The sequence below is a fragment of the Cyprinus carpio genome, chromosome B5 (assembly GCF_018340385.1).
Source record: "Cyprinus carpio isolate SPL01 chromosome B5, ASM1834038v1, whole genome shotgun sequence".
Taxonomy (NCBI): Eukaryota; Metazoa; Chordata; class Actinopteri; order Cypriniformes; family Cyprinidae; genus Cyprinus; species Cyprinus carpio.
This window is the reverse complement of record NC_056601.1, coordinates 8,804,233-8,825,216: the sequence shown is the minus strand read 5'-3', so window position 1 is coordinate 8,825,216 and position 20,984 is coordinate 8,804,233. Positions and strand designations below refer to the sequence as shown.

Genomic DNA, 20,984 nt, shown 5'->3' with positions numbered 1-20,984 from the left:
CTGACAGGCATCACACAGACAGCACACAGAGAGGAAGAGTGAGAGAACATTCTGCTGTCCTTGAACAAACCCCCTCTAATGTGGGAAAAGCAGCAGAGTGGGGACAGAAATGACTTCATGGAGACACTTAACTGTCAGTCTAGTGGACAGATACATTAACAGCAAAAAGCCTCTGAGAATAACTGTCACAGGAGGGACGCTGCAAACATCCAGCACAATTCAAAGAAACTGAATTACTGTTGTGACTTTTTTTTAACCTTTGAATGAAACATGAATATTTAATTAATTATAAATTTAATTAATTATAAACACAAACACATTTATAATTCATTCATAGTATACACACAAAATAATATATATAATTTATAACGCAGGGGCAGGGCTAGAGTTGCCCACCACACTCACAACTGCTGCTTCTGTCTTTTTTTCTTGACAAGAACAGCAGTCAGATGAGATGTTGTCAGGCCATATGTCAGTAAAAACAAATTTTCCTGTCCTGTCAGTCATTATACTGTGCTCGTAGCACACTGTATCCTGTATCATTTCATATGAAAGCACGAATGAAACTATGAACATGAGTGTCAGATCCGCATCATGTTCAGCAGCGGCAGCTCTTAAAGTAATAGCAGCCAAAAAACCTAATAGCCCAGCTGCTGTGATGTCTGTTTATTTAAAGAACAAAAGAAAAAAAAAGAGGAAATCAATAGCTTTAAGGATTTATCTGTATTTAATGTAGAATTTAGTGTTTGATAATTTTATCCAATTTCTGTATATTCCCTACTTGCTGAAGGGCACAGGTAAATATAACATTTAATATAATGGGTTTATGTGAAGATTGTTTTAGTTTCACTTCAATTAGAAGTTGTTAATTTTTAAATTATACATATTAAAATTGACAGCTCTCCATTATACTGTAATGCTGAATGGCTTTAGTCAATGGTTAAATACTAGGAAAAAAGAAAAATTTTCTAGAGACATCAGTAGTATTGGTATCAGTGATACTCGCCTTCAGTCATAAAAAAAGATGCCATTAAACAAATATTAAAAAATATACTGTCTTTATGTTGTTTCTACATTAATTTGAAGATTGAATGTGATTTTTTTGCAATATAAAAGTACATTTAAAAACTTTAATGTTAGGTGGGATTAATAGCGATTAATTTCAGAAAAAATTGTGATTAAGTTAATTTTTTCTAATCGATTGACAGCACTAATATATATATATATATATATATATATATATATATATATATATATATATATATATATATATATATATATATATATTAGGGAAAAAAGGAGGAAAATATAATGGCAAAGCTCATTTTCCTCAAGTCTCATCTCATCTAGAAAATATCTGAAAGACATATAAAAGATTGAATCTGAAATCTAAATGATTGATAAGGGAGTCAGCCGTCTCCAGTGTAGTGCGGAGGAGAAAGTTCTAGACAGGGAAATTGTGAAAACATCAAGTCCTGGAGCTTTCAATGCTAGTGCAAAAGGAAAAAAACGACTGAATCATGCTACTATGGAAACGTATGTTGGCAGCAGGAGAAGTATTGGGTGACTATTAGCAAACCTTCCTGTTCAAATAGATAGACATGACGTCTGAAATATCATGCTGCGACCTTGAATGTGAGAGCAAAAAAAGCAAAGAATGAAAAAGATGCAATGCTGAAAAGATTTCAGCCTCTTACAAAGGGCTTGTGAGGAAAAGGAAAGTCATTTGGATTTGTCAAGGTATAGAAATATGGTTTCTTGCTGGTCATCGGTTACTATAGTTTGTCAGTTTGGAACACTTACATGAGCAGACTGCCGGGTGCAGACATGGATCTCTCTTCTCTCCTGCTGGGACACTCAAATGGATTCCCAAAGGAACGCTTCCTTAACATGGCTTTGACCAAAATCTACAGTATCAACAACAAGATATCAATTACTGTACATATCAAAGAATACAGACCAGGGCATGTGGAAATATAACACATACAAATACAAAACATTAATGGAAAAACAGCAGTGTGCTAAAAATACTATTTACTGAAATGTGATGGTGAGAAGGACTAAATCCATGAAATTAATCGAGGAAACACTGACAGTTCAGAAGCAGGGTCAGTTTGATGTGGTTAGGTTTCAGTTGTTTGGTTGAGGTCAAGTGTGTCTTAACCTTCTTATTCATCCACTCGTTGACAGCAGTACAAAGTCTTAAAAACATCTGGGCAAGGCGTGTGTCCTCTGTGTGTTTATGTTCATGTAACTACTGTTCAGTAGCTCATGTATTTAATACACAGACACCCTTGTGCTTGCTCTGTTGCACTTACCACAGCAGACAGACTGGGGACAAACTTCACTGAGTTCTGCACCTCTTCTTCAGTGACTTCCACTACAGTACAGTGCTCCTCTTCTAAAGGCAAAGGGTCAGTGCCATCCTGAGTCACCCAGGGGTCCACCTGAAGATAGACACAAATACATATTTAACACATACTAACCTATCATTCAATCCATCCATTTATGTTGTCTTCTGTTCAAACATCCATTCGCCTAGCCATCAATTGTCCTTCTATACATCGTTTCATCTACTACTCCTTTAATTCTTCCATCCATCCATCCATCCATCCATCCATAGATCAATCCACACATTTTTTCTTCCATCGATTAATCCATTCGTCCATCCATCTATTGTTTCATGTCCAGCCATCATCTATTCATCCAACCATCTACATTATAAGTCCATCCACCCATTTATTTATCTGTCTGAGGATCAGTTTTTACATCTTTTCTTTCATCCATCCATCTATTGTTTTAGTCATCCAGTCATCATCTATCCTTTCATCTGTCCATCCAGCCATCTGACCATCCATTTTTCCATTCATTATTCCATTCATCTAACATTCTATCCATCCTTTCATTAATTCCTCCATAAATCCATTAAACCATTCATCCATGCTTCCATTCATCCATCCATACATCCATCCATCCATATGTCCATAGATGAGTCCATACATCCATTCATCCATCTATTGTTTCATCCATTCAGCCATAATCTATCCTTCCATTCATCTATACATTTGTCCAATTATATTTTTTTATTTATCTGTCTGTAGATCGATCCACACATCTTTTCTTCCATCCATCCATCCATCCATCCATCCATCCATCCATCCATCCATCCATCCATCCATCCATCCATCCATCCATCCATCCATCCATCCATCCATCCATCCATTTTTCCATTAATCTAACTTTCTTTCATTAATTCCTCCATAAATCCATCAAACCACTAATCCACACTTTCAGTCATTCATCCAGCATCCATTTGTCCATACATCAGTCCATACATCCATCATCTATCTATTGGTCTGTCTATCCATCTGTCTGTAGATCTGTCCACACATCTTTTGTTCCATCCATCCATCCATCTGACCATTCATTTTTCCATTCATTGGTCCATTCATCTAACCTTCTTTCTCATCCTTTTATTCATTCATTCATTCCACCATAAATCCATCAAACCATTCATCCACACTTACATTCATTGATCATCCATCCATCCATCTGTCCATAGATCAGTCCATACATCCATTCATCCATCCACATATTGTTTCATCCATCCAGCCATCATCTAGCCTTCCATTCATCTATCCATTGGTCTGTAGATCTGTCCACACATCTTTTCTTCCATCCATCCATCAAGCCATCATCTGTCCATTCATTGGTCCATCCATCTAACCTTTTATCCTTACATTCCATTCATCTGCTCATCCATCACTCATTTTATTTATCCATGCATTCAAATATCTGTAGATTGTTCCCTATATCCATTCCATCTATCCACCCAACCAAAAAAATCATTAAAGAAATAAAATATTTGTCCTAAAAACAAAGTTAGTCTGAAGTATATGAGAGTAGAGCTTTTGAGTGAATGTAGGCCGTGCAGCTCTGATTAATGTGTGCTCTGGGGATCACTGCTTTAATGGAACATTTTCTGGGTAATGACATGCAGGCAGGAGTCTCTGATGGCCGAGTGTGTGTGTGCTAATTATTCACACTCTCTGTCACACTGAGACAGCAGATGGAAGTTTCCAGAACTGAACCAAAATCTCTGTCCATAGGGATTAGCTGATGTGTTCCTGTCCAAACACCAAGTCTGCTAGATGGTGCAAAAGCTATCAGAGGTACTGTGTCATATTTTAACACTATCCCTAGATGTGGCTCAGGAATGGTCTTTGATAGAAACTGCTGCTTTGAGAGCACAGACTAATGAGACACTTTTGGGAATATTTTTTGGACATTTCTTTTTGAGATACTGACTATAATTCCAATTTTAAGTGATGTTGCATTCAATCTCTCTGGTACGCATAAAGGAAAATTTAGGTGATTTCTTAAGGAAAAATATTAATTAATAATACCATCCAAATCAAAAAAAGTCAAATGTGGACATGCATTTTTATTTAAATAGAAGAACTCCTAAGTAAATCTTTGAAACTCAGTATTTTGTAATACAGATCTGTGAAGATGGTGAAAGGGATTACTTGCATCTCTCAATTTCTAAAGTGCTCCTTTTGTGTCTTATGTAGACTTACTTTGATCTCAGGAATAGGGATCCTGGTGTCTGGGTTTTTGTCCAGCATTCGTGAGACCAGGTTCTTCAGCCCCTCACTGATAGCTGGCCTGAGATATCACAGAAACACAGAGCAAATAGCTGAAGTAGTAAAACAAAACAAAAACATCTGACTGCACAACTAAGCAATGACAGCATGCTTTTAAAAGAGGTGACAAACTGCAGACATACAAACCCGATTCCAAAAAAGTTGGGACACTGTACAAATTGTGAATAAAAACAGAATGCAATGATGTGGAAGTTTCAAATTTCAATATTTTATTCAGAATACAACATAGATGACATCAAATGTTTAAACTGAGAAAATGTATAATTTTTAGGGAAAAATAAGTTGATTTTAAATTTCATGGCATCAACGCATCTCAAAAAAGTTTGGACAAGGCCATGTTTACCACTGTGTGGCATCCCCTCTTATTTTTATAACAGTCTGCAAACGTCTGGGGACTGAGGAGACAAGTTGCTCAAGTTTAGGAATAGGAATGTTGTCCCATTCTTGTCTAATACAGGCTTCTAGTTGCTCAGCTGTCTTAGGTCTTCTTTGTCGCTTCTTTCTCTTTATGTCCAAATGTTTTCTATGGGTGAAAGATCTGGACTGCAGGCTGGCCATTTCAATACTCGGATCCTTCTTCTGCGCAGCCATGATGTTGTAATTGATGCAGTATGTTTTCTGCCATTGTCATGTTGGGAAATGTATGGTCTTCCCTGTAAGAGACGACGTCTTATGTTGTTCTAGAACTTGGATATACCTTTCAGCATTGATGGTGCCTTTCCAGATGTGTAAGCTGCCCATGCCACACACACTCATGCAACCCCATACCATCAGAGATGCAGGCTTCTGAACTGAGCGCTGATAACAACTTGGGTTGTCCTTATCCTCTTTAGTCAGGATGACATGGCGTTCCAGTTTTCCAAAAAGAACTTTAAATTTTGATTCGTCTGACCACAGAACAGATTTCCACTTTGCCACAGTCCATTTTAAATGAGCCTTGGCCCAGAGAAAATGCCTGCACTTCTGGATCATGTTTAGATATGGCTTCTTTTATTGACCTATAGAGTTTTAGCCGGCAACGGCGAATGGCACAGTGGATTGTGTTCACTGACAATGTTTTCTGGAAGTATTCCTGAGCCCATGTTGTGATTTCCATTACAGTAGCATTCCTGTATGTGATGCAGTGCCGTCTAAGGGCCCGAAGACCACGGGCATCCAGTATAGTTTTCCGGCCTTGACCCTTATGCACAATGATTGTTCCAGATTCTCTGAATCTTTGGATGATATTATGTGCTGTAGATGATAATAACTTCAAACTCTTTGCAATTTTTTTTCTGAGAGACTCCTTTCTGATATTGCTCCACTATTTTTCGCCACAGCATTGGGGGAATTGGTGATCCTCTGCCCATCTTGACTTCTGAGAGACACTGCCACTCTGAGAGGCTCTTTTTATTCCAAGTCATGTTGCCAATTGACCTAATAAGTTGCAAATTGGTCCTCCAGCTGTTCCTTATATGTACATTTAACTTTTCCGGCCTCTTATTGCTGCCTGTCCCAACTTTGAATTTGGAATGTGTAGCTCTCATGAAATCCAAAATGAGCCAATATTTGGCATGACATTTCAAAATGTCTCACTTTCAACATTTGATATGTTATCTATATTCTATTGTGAATAAAATATAAGTTTAGACAAACTTTTTTGGAATCGAGTTTGTAGAAACACTGTCACACAGCTTCTGTAGCAAGTGGCCATCTCTGTTTGAAACCTGCAATTGCAGTTATTTGTGGAATTATCTTCGGGTTGGGCATCCGCACGGCTCCTGAGTGCAAATTAATTCATTGTTTTGAGGAGTATGTGTGGGCTGTCAGTCAACACACCAGTATGGATATTCACTGTACTTCAGAATTACAGATACTATTTCTTGGAAGTATGTCCAAAATAAGAAGTTTTGCCAGAAAATGTCATCTGAACAAGTAACATATCTGCCAGTTTTGTTCTGACAAACTGAAAAAATAAATGTTTTACAATAAATCACGCTACCAATGGTGATTGAAGTTAGCAAAATTAGCTGAGATCACATCAAACTGTGCAAATTATTATAATTGTTATACTTTGTTCTCAAATTTTTCATTTTTAACAACATCAATGTTGCGTGACTACTTGTATTTAGTGTGTATTAGCATTATCTGTAGATTTAAATTTCTGTACGTCTAATATCTCGTCATACCATACCAATGGAAACTAGGGATGCATGTTAAATTTTGGCACGATATTTAATGCGCATCTCGTCAGTAAACCTGGTTCTGTAATCAGTGGTAAATCTCTACACGTGCGTGCTTTCACATAGAGCAGCATTTACTACACAGAGCCGTTGTGCATTGACAAGCTGCACAAAACATGCGCAATATATGATCGTGGTTTTACGCAGCTTGTCAGTGACCAACGGCTCTGTGTAGTCAATGCTGCTCCACGTGAAAGCACACACGTGTAGAGATTTACCACTGATTACAGAACCGCCTTTACTGACGAGATGCACATTTATATTGTGCCGATATTTATCGTGCATCCCTAGTGGAAACCCATGGTCATGTATATATTCAGAATTGGATTCAAAATGATGACACTGTGAACAGTTAATTCAGTCACTGAGAACACTGCGGCATGACATTACGAAACAGAGTGTGTGTTAGAGAGAGAGATGCTATTTCATTAGTTGATTTCTTTTCCAAACACATACACTAGATGTCATGCTTCCGGATGGCCTCTGGCCTTCCACACACAGAAAGTAGACTTCATCTACATATTTAAACAGACCTGCAGGACCATATACAAATATCATACTAAACAATCATGCATCAATACTGTATTTAGCTCACATTGCCATACACTCAAACATCTCTGACATTTCCTCTCTCTGTATTTGTTCCTGAGAGACAGCAGATGCGTCGTAAACAGCAAGGGGCAACTTACATCTCAGGGAACTCCACTGGCTTACTCTTGATCTTATTGTGAAGTGCCAGTATGTACTCATCAATAAATGGGCACTGGAGGACAAGGAAGAAAAACATAGTTGGAGAGAGAGAGAGAGAGAGAGAGAGAGAGAGAGAGAGAGAGAAGGGAGACGGATGAGTGATCAAAATCATCCATCACACAAATGTCACTGCAGTAGCACACTGCCCCGTCCATTGATCATTCTGAGAGATAATCCCACAATGAAGAATTACTGCTATCACTCTGATCATATCAACACATGAGCTGACTCACCTTCCCATACACAAAACAGTAGAGGGTCACTCCCATAGCCCACACATCCAGAGCCTGAAAAAAACACAACTTCTGCTTTAGTCATGCATGAGAGTTCTACACTTTTGAGATATTGAGATGAACAGAATTCCTTAAAGGGACAGTTCACCCAAAATTTCCGTTCTGCTCAAAAGTGAGGGGTTCATAAATTTTTTTTTTTAAAGAAAGTAATATTTTTATACAGCAAATACACATTAAATTGATCAAAAGTGACAGCAAAGGATTTTAAAAAAGCTTATTTAAAAAAACCTTTTTTTTTTTTAAGTAAATGCACTTCTTTTGATCAAAACTAAAAAACCTAAAAAAAAAATGTTTTCAACATTGCTAATATTAAGAAATGTTTCATGAGCATCAAATCAACATATCAGAATGATATAACAGTTTTAAATGTATTTTGATCAAATAAATGCAGCCTTAGTCGGCATAAAAGACTTTTTAAAAACCTTCTCGACCCCAAACTTTGGAACGGCAGTCCCATTCAAAAACAAAGTGTTTATTTAAAGGGATAGTTCACCCAAAAATGAAAATTCTGTAATTAATTACTAACCCTCATGTCGTTTCAAACCTGTAAGACCTTCTTGCATCTTCAGAACACAAACTAAGATATTTGTAATGAAATCTGAGAGCTTTCTGGCCCTCCATAGACAGCAATGCAACTGAAACGTTCCCAGGTCGAGAAAGGTAGCGTAGTAATGACTTTGTTAAAATAGTAAGGACATCATTAAAATAGTCCATGTGACATCAATGGTTCAACCGCAATTTTATGAAGCTATGAGAATACTTTTGTGCATTCCTCTGCTTGTAAACAAGGTGCAGCGCATGCGGGTTCAGAATGTTGGCTCCAGTGTCAGAAGCATCACATGCATGCATCATGGATTGACATGGAAGTGAAGAATTGTTGATTAAAGTTATTTTTGTTTTCTTTGTACACAAAAAGTAGCTTCATAAAATTACGGTTTAACCACTGACGTCACAAGGACTATTTTAACGATGTAATTTCTAGGTTTCTGGGCCTAGGAATATTTCAGTTGCATTGCTGTCTTTGGAGGGTCAGAAAGCTCTCACATTTCATCAAAAATATCTTAATTTGTGTTTCGAATTTGTGTTCCTGAATGACATTCACATTTTTGGGTGAACTATCCCTTTAAGCCATTTTATAAACCCTAATCAGTCAGAATGATGGGCCTATCACAACACATATTAGCAAAATCACCCCAGACACACATTACCTTTCCACTAAAGCTCTTGCGGTTGTCCGACAGCGTCTCTGGGGCCATGAAGGCAGGAGTACCAGCAGTGCTGGAGAGCAAGGCATCATTTCCCTCAAACTGGTTACTAACCCCAAAATCTGCGATCTTGACATGGCCGTCATCTCCAAGCAATAAATTAGATGGTTTGATATCTCTGTGAACGATCTTCTGATAGTGCACTGAGCAAAAGAGAGAGAATAAGAGATGTAATGAAATACATCAAAAAGAATGAGAACAATGAGCCATTTCAAAAGTGGAGTTTGCTGACAATTAGCTTTAAATCTCAGAATTTTATCAGACTTTACAAAACAAATATTATATTTAAAACATTTTACATATATTTATGTGAGGATCAGTCTTCTTATTTTAACGCCAGAATAATGTATGTTTCATCAGTGACTAACTGAGATCACTTAGCCTAGCAGGAAATCTGAAAAAAAAGTAAAATATGGAAAAAATATGATTTTTTACAAAAATACAAATCCATACTTAATTTTGACCAAAATGTCAGTTTTAACCTGCTTTTTGGATGTTTAAAAATATTAAAGTTTAATAACGTTACTAAGTTGAGCACGGCCAGTGAAGAGGAGGTACAAAATCAAGTGTGTCTGACAGCAGGAGCTCTCGGCTTAACTAAGGAACCACAGACAGGTCCCCCTGGGCCGTGCACACAGAAGATTAATTTGATTGGTTAATAGATGCCTTCCTGTCTCAAGTGGTCAATCAAAGATAACCTGTCCGCCACTTATCATCTTTCCGTCATCTGCCATTACTGGTTATATGTGGCAAGAGCCACATCTCAGACGTCTTCAGATGGTAATGAAAAAAGAAAATCCATTAACGAACAAAGACATGTGTCCAAAGTATTAGCAGGTTATTGAATATAATTATTTCATCAAAGTCAGCAAGCAAGGTGAATGTGACACATGGAGTACACCACAGTTCATGCAAGATGTCTCTCAAGCAGTGTGTGTAGCATAACCCCCCCCCACCACCACCACCACCACCACACACACACACACACACTTCTTTTAGATTACCATTAATTAATTCTACTGACATGGCTCCCTGAGGTAACTAGCGTAGTGCTAATGAAATGAACGGAATATGGTCACATACTCTGATTACAGTCCACAAATTACCAACACACACAAAGGAGTTCATTGTTAATAGACTGATCTGTTGCGAATCATGCAAATGGCCTGTTGCCATCCAGACGGTTGCCACAGCGAGTGTTGCCTGGTTAGTAAGATTCAAATGAACTGATGAAAGCTGAGTTTCCACTTGATGAGCAGAACAGACACTTGGCAATCAACTCAGCCTAGCTCATTCTTTGTTTGAGCGATTATCTTGTTTAAAGGCTCAATACAACTTCAGCTGTCGACATTTATGTCGATCACCATAAAGTTATTTAGACTTGTCTTTTTTAAAAGAGCAAAAATTAAGGTCATCATGACACTTACAACGGAAGTGAATTGAGCCAGTTTTAAAGGATTTAAAAGTAATTTGAAAATTTGTATTGAGTTGTAAAGCTGTTTAAATAAAAAATAAAATTACTTGTACAATTCTATAGAACTTTACATTTTTCAAGTTATTTGATTTAGCTCCACACTAAAACCATGTTAACATACATACATTTTGTTCCTTTGTAAATACTGCACCTAAAAGTGAAAATTAAAGGAATAGTTGACCTAAAAATAAACATTCATTCATTTACTCAACCACATCTTTTTTTGATTCTTCTGCAGAACACAATAGGACATATTTTGGGTGTTTTTTGCCTACACAATGGAAGACCTTGGGGACCAAAAATGTTTGGTTACCAACAATCTTAAGAATATCTTCTTTTGTGTTCCACTTAAGAAAGAAAGTCATACGGATCAAGAAAGACAAGAGGGTGAATAAATTATAACAGAACGTTCATTTTTGGGTGAACTATCACTTTAATTTTTATGGTAACCTTATGCAACAAATGTTATTGACTGAGCTTAACAGAATATTCCTTTAATCGCCAGTTTGTAACGATTGTAATGTTTCAACATAAAATCAAATTTCTTCTTTTGACAGATGAGAGAAGATCAGAACGGCCTTAAGAAATAGCACAGTCTTGTTTTCATCAAGAAACGATGATCTCCCCCACACACAAATACATGAGCGCATTGCCACATTCGCTCACTTCATTAGCCTAACAGGATGCCATGATGCGTTAGAACAACAAACACAGAGCTTTTCCTTGAGACAGAACTCTCTTGGGTCTTTATTTTTACATAAGTAATGATTAATGTCAGGCGCTCATCAGCAGGAGTAAGCTTCACTCTTCTCTTCTGGGAATTATTTAACTTCAGATGCTCTGTTATAAAATCCATGTCAAGATGGTCTCCTAAAAACTAAAAATGGAACCCAGTGAGGTCGACCCGGAAAATCCTAAATGGTTTTTAAAATAAAGGAAATGACTCACAGTACTCGATGCCAAGAACAATGTCTCTGAAGTAGTGGCGGGCCTGTTCCTCACTGAACGGACTGTCGCTGGGGACCTCCATCACAGGGCTGGTGACCAACAGAGACACGTTATTGTAAGTTAACTGATAAAATACTAATAAAAGACAGTAACCGAGACAGTAACAAACAACAATGATTCAGGAAGAGAAATATTGAATGAAATGATAGGTGGACAGATCACAATACACTGTCTGAAAAGATCCTCTTGATGCGGCTTTAACATGAAACCACCCTAGTGAAAAATAAATACACTAAAAAGCATTTGAAATACATTTATGCCAGGATAAGTATACTTCAAATACATGTACCTATTTATGTAATTAAAAATATCCTGTAATTGGAAAAATCCTGTAAAAGGATCCTAAATCCTAAAAATAAATAGTTACAGAATGACTAAAGACCACACACTATTCCGTCTTTGTTGCTAAGAGATGCATGACAAATCAAAATAATAAATATTCTAAAATCTTCTAAAAAACCTTCTCTAAACTATGATTCAGCGCTAAAAGTCATGTAGTGTATTCCAGCCTTTAGTGACCTATTTAAATCAACAGAATTCCAAATGTTTGCAAGACATACGTAAATAACGCAGCACTGGGAAAGTTGTGCAAGAGAACAAAGGATGCTGGGAAACTACAGGACTGCGCACAAAGTGGATAAAATCCTTCAAAATGAAATGTGACTGTGAGATTTACATAAAAAACAATCACAAAAACCACTTAGCACAAAACAGGGTCCTCAAAGGCCATTTCATTCATTACCCACAGGCAGTGAATCACGATTGAGCAGAAAGGCCAAACATATTCAGCCAGGTCTAGTGAAAATAGACCATTCTGTAATTATGCAAAGTAAGTTCTAATCTGCTCTTTTCAAGGCAGAAGCCCACAAACAGCATTTCTCTCCAAAACAAACCCGGGCCACTTGGCAAAAACTCATATTCACCCGAAGTAAAATGTCACAAAAAAAAAAAAAAAAAAAAAAAAAAAAAAGTTCTTGTAATAAACTGGAAGACTGCTGCTGTTTAAATTAGCTTTTTATGAATTTAGAAACGCAGAGAAAGCGACAGAATAAATAAAAACTACAAGGACTACTGAAAAGATTAACAATGCAATTATTTTAAATGCAGCGAGTCTATTCAGTAACAAAAAACAAAACAACTGATTTAGAAAAAGAAGTGAATAAGAGACTGAGTGAGAAACTGAGAACATAAGTACTTAATTAATCCCTTTGGAACAAGGGAAGAAAAACTGGAAACTGAGTCAGATCTAAGTGATGACAGATATGCAAGACAAGACAGTCGATGAAGATGGGAAGAAGTGATTAATGAAACGATAGAGGATGGAAGAAAGCGTGGCGAAAGCATCAATTATGCACAAAAGAGGTCTAAGTGGACACACAGAATACTCACCCCTTCTGCATCAGCTCAAACACTGTGGAAAGATCAGAAAGAGAGTCATTAAAGAAAAACCAGAGTGAAAAGACATTCTGTTATTGACAAATCCATTACTCAGAGCCTTTTATGAAATGTAATGTTCATATAGTATGACATATCCTCAAATGACCCAGCTCTTTTTCACACATAAGCATGATGTGTGCTTTTATTCGCACCATTGCACAGTGGTGTGAAGTCATTTAGGATTTTGTAGCAGTCCATCAGCACAAACACCTTATATTCATTCCTACAGTATGAGTCAGAGCAGCCAACTAAATTTGTCATGTATGTGAATACATGTATGACACGCTTATTCTACAGATTCTCACTTCAGCCCATTATGAAGACAGGCTGCACAGTTTGATCTGTTTTAAAAATACCACTGTCTGATTTTCTTTAAAAAGTAAAGTTTGTAATGGTAAACTTTATACAGACAAAAGTTTTGCAGTGGCAAAGTGCACAGAGGTCATTCATTTTCAATGAGAGTTGGTGATCTGAGATGATATGAGTTACACTGGTCTGACAAAAGTCAAAAGGGTTTCATTTTATGCAAATGAGCAGTGATGTGATGAGACGAATAGCAATGGAGGAAACAGTTGAATATTGCAACCAATGAGCACATCTTTACAAGAAAGGGTTAAGCATGGATGATGTGTAAAAGGGATGTGATACAGGGTTAATGTTGACTATTATAATACTAATATTATACCAAAAGATTTTTAAAAAACTTTTTAAAAACCTCTTATACTACTATACAGTAAAAAAAAAAAACTTAGATTTTTTTCCAAATTAATATTACAATTTAAAATATATGTTTTGTATTTTAATATATTTTAAAATGTAATTTATTCCTATGATGACAATGTTGAATTTTCAGCATCATTACTCCAGTCTTCAGTGTCACATGATCATGAAATCAGAAATCAATGTAATATGCTGATTTGGTACTAAAATGCTGAAAACAGTTGTGCTGCTCAATATTTTTGTGAAAACGGTGATAGACTTTTTTCTCTGGATTCTTTGATTAATAATAATAATAATAAAAAACATTTTTTATTTCAAATAGAAATCTTTTATAACAAAAGATTGTACTGTCACTTTTGATCAGTTTTAATGAATTCTTGAATTTTTACATTCATACATACATGAATGGACAGATATATAGTGTGTGTGTGTGTGTATATATATATATATATATATATATATATATATATAAACTTGTCTTTGAATTGTGGTGTAATTACAATTGTACAACTCTACGGGACTAATGGGTGTTTCAGCTACTGTAAAAACACCATCATTTGCTGAGTCTATTACACATTTTACCATTTTACAACTGAATTTATATTAAAAAAATAACATACCCATGTGAAGGCTGTCCTCCGCTGGATCATCCAGCACCTGAAATAGAAACTTTATTAAAAACACCACCTACTACAGGCACTGTATGACACTATGTCCAGGTTTCTGTGTCTAGGAAAATCTGTAACACCCAAACAGGTCCAGAGCAAATCTGACTTTAGTTTATTGGTTTTTAATTATTTTTATGCATTTTCTTCATTTCATTTCATTTTCTGAAAGACAATATTTTAAAAGACCATGATTGATTATTTCCTTAGCTTGCTCAGCTAGAAAGCTGTGTGTGTAAATATGATGGAAAAAAAATTAAATGCTGAAGCTTATGTCACTCTGCACCACTGCTTGTTGGAAAAAGTTGCTTGTTTCTGGACAAGCTAGATGGAAAAGCAACACTTAATTTAAAAAACAAACAAAACAAAATAGCCAAGCTACTTGCACAGCGCCGCTGAGATTTGATAAGCATCAGGTGCTTCATCCTTCACTGCCAGCAGAGCACCATTTCTGTATTGCTCTTAATGGCCACACACTCCTAACTTAAGACTATACTTGGACTGACAGTAGGAGAGCCCAGGTGATTGGAGTGTAGGTGGTTCCTTTCCCTCACTTTCTAAGTTTCCTTTAAACATTTTTCATGCTCGGATTCAATTTCTATCTCACATGCACTCTCTCAGCCCTCTTTTCTAATTTTGCTGATGTACGTGGGTGCTGCTGTGATTGAAGAGCACTCAGACGGAACCACAGGGGGAGAGAAGGAAAGGCGCTTTTCTCCTTCAGCATCCCTCCATTCTGGCTTCCTTTTCTTTATCTTGTGATCGATCGCACTCCTCTCTACATCCCATTTTCAGGAGCATAAAGGGTGTCTCTCTTCAACAGATTTACTCCTAGCTGATTTTTGGTGTTGCTATTATTTTGTCCCCTCTTTGGCACAAATTACATAATGATACATGACTAGTCTGAAATACAGTATAGCTCGGTTATTGAGCTGTTAGGGTAATTGAGTTCACTTCCTTCCAAATTTCATCTCTCTGTGTTTTCATTATTTTATTACTAATTTATTTATTTTTTTACACCTGGCTTTTCCTGAGACCCAGACAAAAAAATAAAGCAGAAAATATGGTGTAAACAAAATTTCTTTCAAGTGGTTGTTCATCAATCAAATAACAATACATTTAGAAAGAAGCAAGTTCTGAAGAAAAGAAGTTAGTTTGTTCAATTGGGTGTTCGTTTTGAAGGTTATTTAGAAGGCAAGTTTGTTTGTTCATTATTTCATTGAGAAGAAAATTTATTCAGTACGAGGGAAGAAAGGAAATCTTAAAATTGAAAAGGATTCTTCATTTGTTTGCTGTAAAGGATGGAAGGAAGGATGTTTGAAAGGTTTCTTCAGACGGAAATAAACATTCAGAAGAAAGTACGTTTATTAATTCAGAAAGAATCAAGAAAAGAAAGTAATTTTGAATGAAAGTTTACATGAAAGGAAGAAAGTAAAAAAGGAAGGACATTCAAAGGGAAAAAAAACAGTTTAATAATTAATAAGAAGTTTGTTCATAAGGAAGAACTGTATTTTTAGGAACAACATTTAGAAGAGAAGAACAGATTATTATTTTTTTTCTATTAAATTATTAATTAATTACTTTTATTAAATAGCAGACGTTTATTAACCGTGGATTACATGAATGAAGGAATATGGCCAGAGTCCTTACCTCAACCAATTTAACTATGTTGAGGTGGTCCAGTTTTTTCAGGATGGCTATCTCCTGGTAAACTCTCTCCAGAGGACCAAGCACCTTGGGCTGCTCCCCCTGGGCTGCTTTAGGACCTCGGGGAGGAGGGCGGCCTGCAAAGAGAAAGAATGCAACTAAGTTTGCTGCTTAATTTAAATACTGAATTCTTCAGCTGGTTTAGAGGACTGCCTCACATGACAACATCTGCTGTGCATAACATCTGCATACATCTGGTTTCAAATTAGAATGTAATTTAAATGCCATACATACGCGGAAAACCATACTGTTTCATCAGCTTCTTCTTAGATACCACTTTCATTGCCTGCAAAACAAGTAAGACACAGATGAAAAGAGCAAAACAGACAACCTTGCCCAGACTTAGGTCTGAACTACGGTAAGTGTTCTCAAACACACATATTTCCATCTATAAAGAAGGTGACACAATCAAATGACTTTCCCATCCACATACTAATCAAACAAAGCTTTCACAGAGTTCAATCAACTGCAGCCCTCTCGTTTGCTTCTGGCCTTAATGGGACAATCACGTAGGTGATTGCTAAAGTGAATGCGGAAATTTGGTCACAAACAGTGAGTGACAGACTATAAGCAAGCAGACCCAAAATGCTTGTGATTTGCAAATCAACTTTTGATTTTTTTTTAAAGAAAAGAAACAAATGGGTTGTGCAAATTCAACTGCTGATGCTTGGATCAGATGTCTTTGTAAGCAATTCAAATGTTAATCAAAACAATTGCTTTTGGCACACAGAACTGGGCTTTTAAAATCTATACTTTCATGGAAAACACATATTGAGTCATCTGTATCTTTTTACAATGGAAGATGTCTATTACAGAAGAATTGTGCACCTGTGTCTTTTCTGCTGGGATAAAAGGCACAGAGATGTACATAGTGCGCAAACAGAAAATTTGGAGACTTATGTAACGTGGGAAGTGCTCTCTCTGAATCTCTGCCACTCTGCTCATTACAGTCAGAGAATGGCAATACAACAGGCTGCTAGTTTCTAACACCTGCAGTTTCATAATGAGTGAGATCTGGACAAATTCATAATTCATCCTGGAGTTTTTCATGATACAATTTCACATACTGTCATGGAGAGGATTCAAAGTTTAGCTGAAGCGCAGGTTGAAACCCTGTGGTCTTTTCCCTTCATTTTTCATGCCATAAAATCCAATATCTCAGAATTATAAATGTTTCAAACACACACAGGTCCAATAAAATTGGCCCTTCAACTTAATAAAAATGAAAGCACAAAACTTTAGACGTGAATCCATCATAGTTAGCAATAAGAAATAGTGCTTTTCTCATCACTCTCAAGGACAGCTGGATGAGGTTACGTCTATTGTGCTGACGAGTTTAAATAACTCAGTTCGTCAAAAAGTGAAGAGGAAACCATGAATGTTTTATGAACATGTCAGAGGTGAGCACGATGAAAGAAAATTGCTATTTAGAATGCAGCAGGGATGGAAAGAACTGAAGCATCAGAATGCAAACGACTGGGAAACAATGAGATGAATCAGCAAGTAAGCAATACATAAATACAGTTTGCTGTAGGAGGATCTATATTTATTGTAAACTATAAAAAATACAGTGGGGGTCAACAAGGGAAATGCCTCTCTTTTGCAATATTAAATAACAATATAGATAGCTTTTCTCCTTTGTTTTCTTTTTTCTTTATTTATTTTTTAAGTGTTCACCAAGGTTGCACTTATTTAATCGAACATACAGTAAATACAGTAATATTGTGAAATATTATTACAATTAAAAATAACTGTTTTCTATTTTCATATGATTTCAAATGTAATTTATTCCAGTGATGACAAAGCTGAATTTTCAGCAGCCATTACTTCAGCCTTCAGTGTCACATGATCATTCAGAAATCATGCTAATATGATGATGTGGAGCGCAAAAAACATTTCTTATTATTATCAATGTCAAAAACTGTAATACATTGTATAATAAGTTACATTATAACACTAATCCATTTAAAACATACTTTAAATTAATAATTTCTTTTAAAAAATCTTGCTGACCCCAATCAACTTTACAATGTGTTAAGATTAGCAGTTGGAAAATGTTAAACGGGATTACATACTGTAAAAAAATAATCAAAACAATAATGCAACACTTCCAACATTCCATTAAATAACTATAACTATAAACCTATATATTTGTACGACAAGAAAAATATAAAACTGAATGGTTTCTGATGATATGTTTCAACCACGATGGAAAAAGAGGGAAAAAAGGGCAGAAAACAGACAGATGTCACAAAGGGGAGAAAAATGCAAGAAAAATTAAGAACAAGATATAGATATTAAACAGGATTAATTCTACCTGTAAAGAAAAAGAGTAATTGTTAGAACGGTAAAACCCTGCTTTGTGATGCTAGTGGAGTGTAAAGGCCAGAGTCGGGGGCAGCCTCACTCTACTCTGCCTTTATGAAGGGATTTGATCTCTGTCCTCTATTCATCCTTGCTGTTATATATCCACACAGCATGAATTAATGAATGCAGCTAGGAACTGGGAGCTATATTTTTCTTTCAGACACATTGTCTATTATGACAGATGATTATGAGGAGGAGAGAAAAATATTCAAATGTGATCATGTGGCCGGCAAAAAGATGAACTACAAACAAGGGAGAAAAATAACATTATTAGGTATACTTAATACCAAATAAGATGCCCTTTATACACTAATACATGATGTCATGTTGAATTTTGATCCTAGTATGTTTCAGAAAAAACAAGAATTTCCACTGTTGAGCCATCCAGTTTATAGCTCATATATAGAGTCATCAGAAGAGGATCCGGCAACAGCCTTCTGCTGTTGAAAGCCCATTCCCTTCAAGGTTATGATTTCAGCTGTGCCTTTCTCCTGTTGGGAGAAGTGCTAGTTTGAGTGTTTGTGGCCCTTTTTCTCAGCATGAAGGAGTCTGACCAATCTCATCTGACCTCTCTCATTAACAAAGTGTTTTCATCCAGTGAATAGGCTCTCAATAGATGTGATTTTCTTTAGCACTACTTGTACACTCTAAAGACAGAGGTGTGCACAAGCGTCTGTCCATCTGGCAACCTGTCTAGCACCAACAACACTAAGACGTTAACACCGTGTCTTCCTTATTTCACATCTAAACCTTTTGAGCATATTTACATACTTTACATGCATTCCATATAGTCTAATCATTAATGGATGTGTTCACCCAAAAATATAAAAATTTGCTGAAAAGTTTTATTCCATCCAAGATGTAGATAAGTTTGTTTCTTTATCGGAACAGATTTGAAGAAATTTAGCATTAAATCACTTGCTCACCAGTGGATCATCTGCAGTAAACGGGTGCCGTCAAAATGAGACAAACAGATGATAAAAACGTCACAATAATTTACAAGTAATCAAAGGACCCCTGTCCATTAATTAATTTTGTGAAGTGAAGAGCTGTGAGCTTGTAAGCAACAAATCCATCAAGACGTTTTTTTTACTTTTTCTTTTTTTAATTATGGATTATGGATTTGTATTTTTGCCAGAAGCAACTGTTTAAAGTTAAATGCTTTAATTATGGACTTGTTTCTTACAAACACACTTTTCACTTTACAAGACATTGATTGATGGACTGAAGTCATGGGGAAAGTTTGGACTCTTATTCTGATGGCACCCATTCACTGTAGAGGATCCATTGGGGAGAAAGTGATTTCTGGCTAAATTTCTCCAAATCTGTTCTGATGAAGAATCAAACTCATCTAGGAGTGCCTAAGGGTGAATACATTTTCAGCAAATTTTAATTTTTGGGTGAACTATTCCTTTAATATGAGCTCATAAAAACGTATGGTAACCCTCGTTCCCTGAAGGAGGGAATGGAGACGTCACGTCGGTGACCGACGAATTGGGATATCGCTTTGATAGACCAATCTACTTTGAGTGTAAACTAAACAAGCCAATGCACATTGGCATGCAATTATTGCATCCAGCTGCCGCTGATCACAGCGTCAGTATAATAAGGTAACATTTCCATTCCATACCAGGTTTTCGCTGAGGACCGAGCCGGAAACCCGGCGGCTCAGGGGTGGTACAGCAACCGTGGCGATGGGACGTGACGTCTCCGTTCCCTCCTTCAGGGAACGAGGGTTACCATACGTAACCGAAACGTTCCCTTTCAGTCGGTCACTGTTGATGTCACGACAGTGACCGACGACTTGGGATCCCTACCAAATGCTATGGGTGCTGCCCCTTCCAGTGGCCCCTATTAGGCGTGGGCCAGGGCTCGGAACAAGTAGTTACACTCACCATTGTCAAAGCACTACCTCACTGGGTGAAATTGGATAACACTGGGAAAATGTACCTGTTCCGCTCGGAACAGGGACGCTGCGGAAGCCCCATCCTTCCCAAAGTAGTTTTCGGAAGCAAATACACATATAGCATCCGTTTAGGTGTATATGGAGAAATTTGAGGAGATTAAAACACGGGCTCTAAGGCTATACCGTGGACTATTTACATACGAGAATCCATTAGGTCTCAATATCGAACCCAGCCTTCCACGGTTCTCACGGATTCATCATGAAGGCCTGGCGCCGGACGTTCTGCCACATCCAGCTGCCTAGGGTGATGGAGGATCTCAACAGTGTCTACAGTACGGACTCTTGAGCAGTTTTACCAAGCCAACACTAACCTGAACGGGCAGGGCACACCCTGTGCCTGATAAGCCAGGGTTATGATATCCACAATCCAGTGGGCCATCCTCTGCTTACAGACGGCATTCCCCTTCTGGCTGGTCTGAGGTCCTGAAGCTTTGTGTCTGGTC

General features: G+C 36.9%; 1 protein-coding gene across 1 annotated transcript in view; it reads right to left on the bottom strand.

Annotated features, from left to right (window-relative positions):
* The window catches only part of camkk1a (calcium/calmodulin-dependent protein kinase kinase 1, alpha a), a 40,667-nt gene that overhangs the window by 7,350 nt on the left and 12,333 nt on the right, over positions 1-20,984 (bottom strand). Inside the window, exons 6-16 of the mRNA XM_042724156.1 lie at positions 16,443-16,494; positions 16,152-16,285; positions 14,457-14,493; positions 13,069-13,090; positions 11,620-11,708; positions 9,141-9,340; positions 7,873-7,926; positions 7,579-7,652; positions 4,581-4,668; positions 2,319-2,447; positions 1,804-1,907 (exon numbers count right to left, since the gene is read on the bottom strand). Of these exons, the coding sequence (XP_042580090.1) occupies positions 1,804-1,907; positions 2,319-2,447; positions 4,581-4,668; positions 7,579-7,652; positions 7,873-7,926; positions 9,141-9,340; positions 11,620-11,708; positions 13,069-13,090; positions 14,457-14,493; positions 16,152-16,285; positions 16,443-16,494 (983 nt within the window). The remainder of the gene's footprint in view (positions 1-1,803; positions 1,908-2,318; positions 2,448-4,580; positions 4,669-7,578; positions 7,653-7,872; positions 7,927-9,140; positions 9,341-11,619; positions 11,709-13,068; positions 13,091-14,456; positions 14,494-16,151; positions 16,286-16,442; positions 16,495-20,984) is intronic.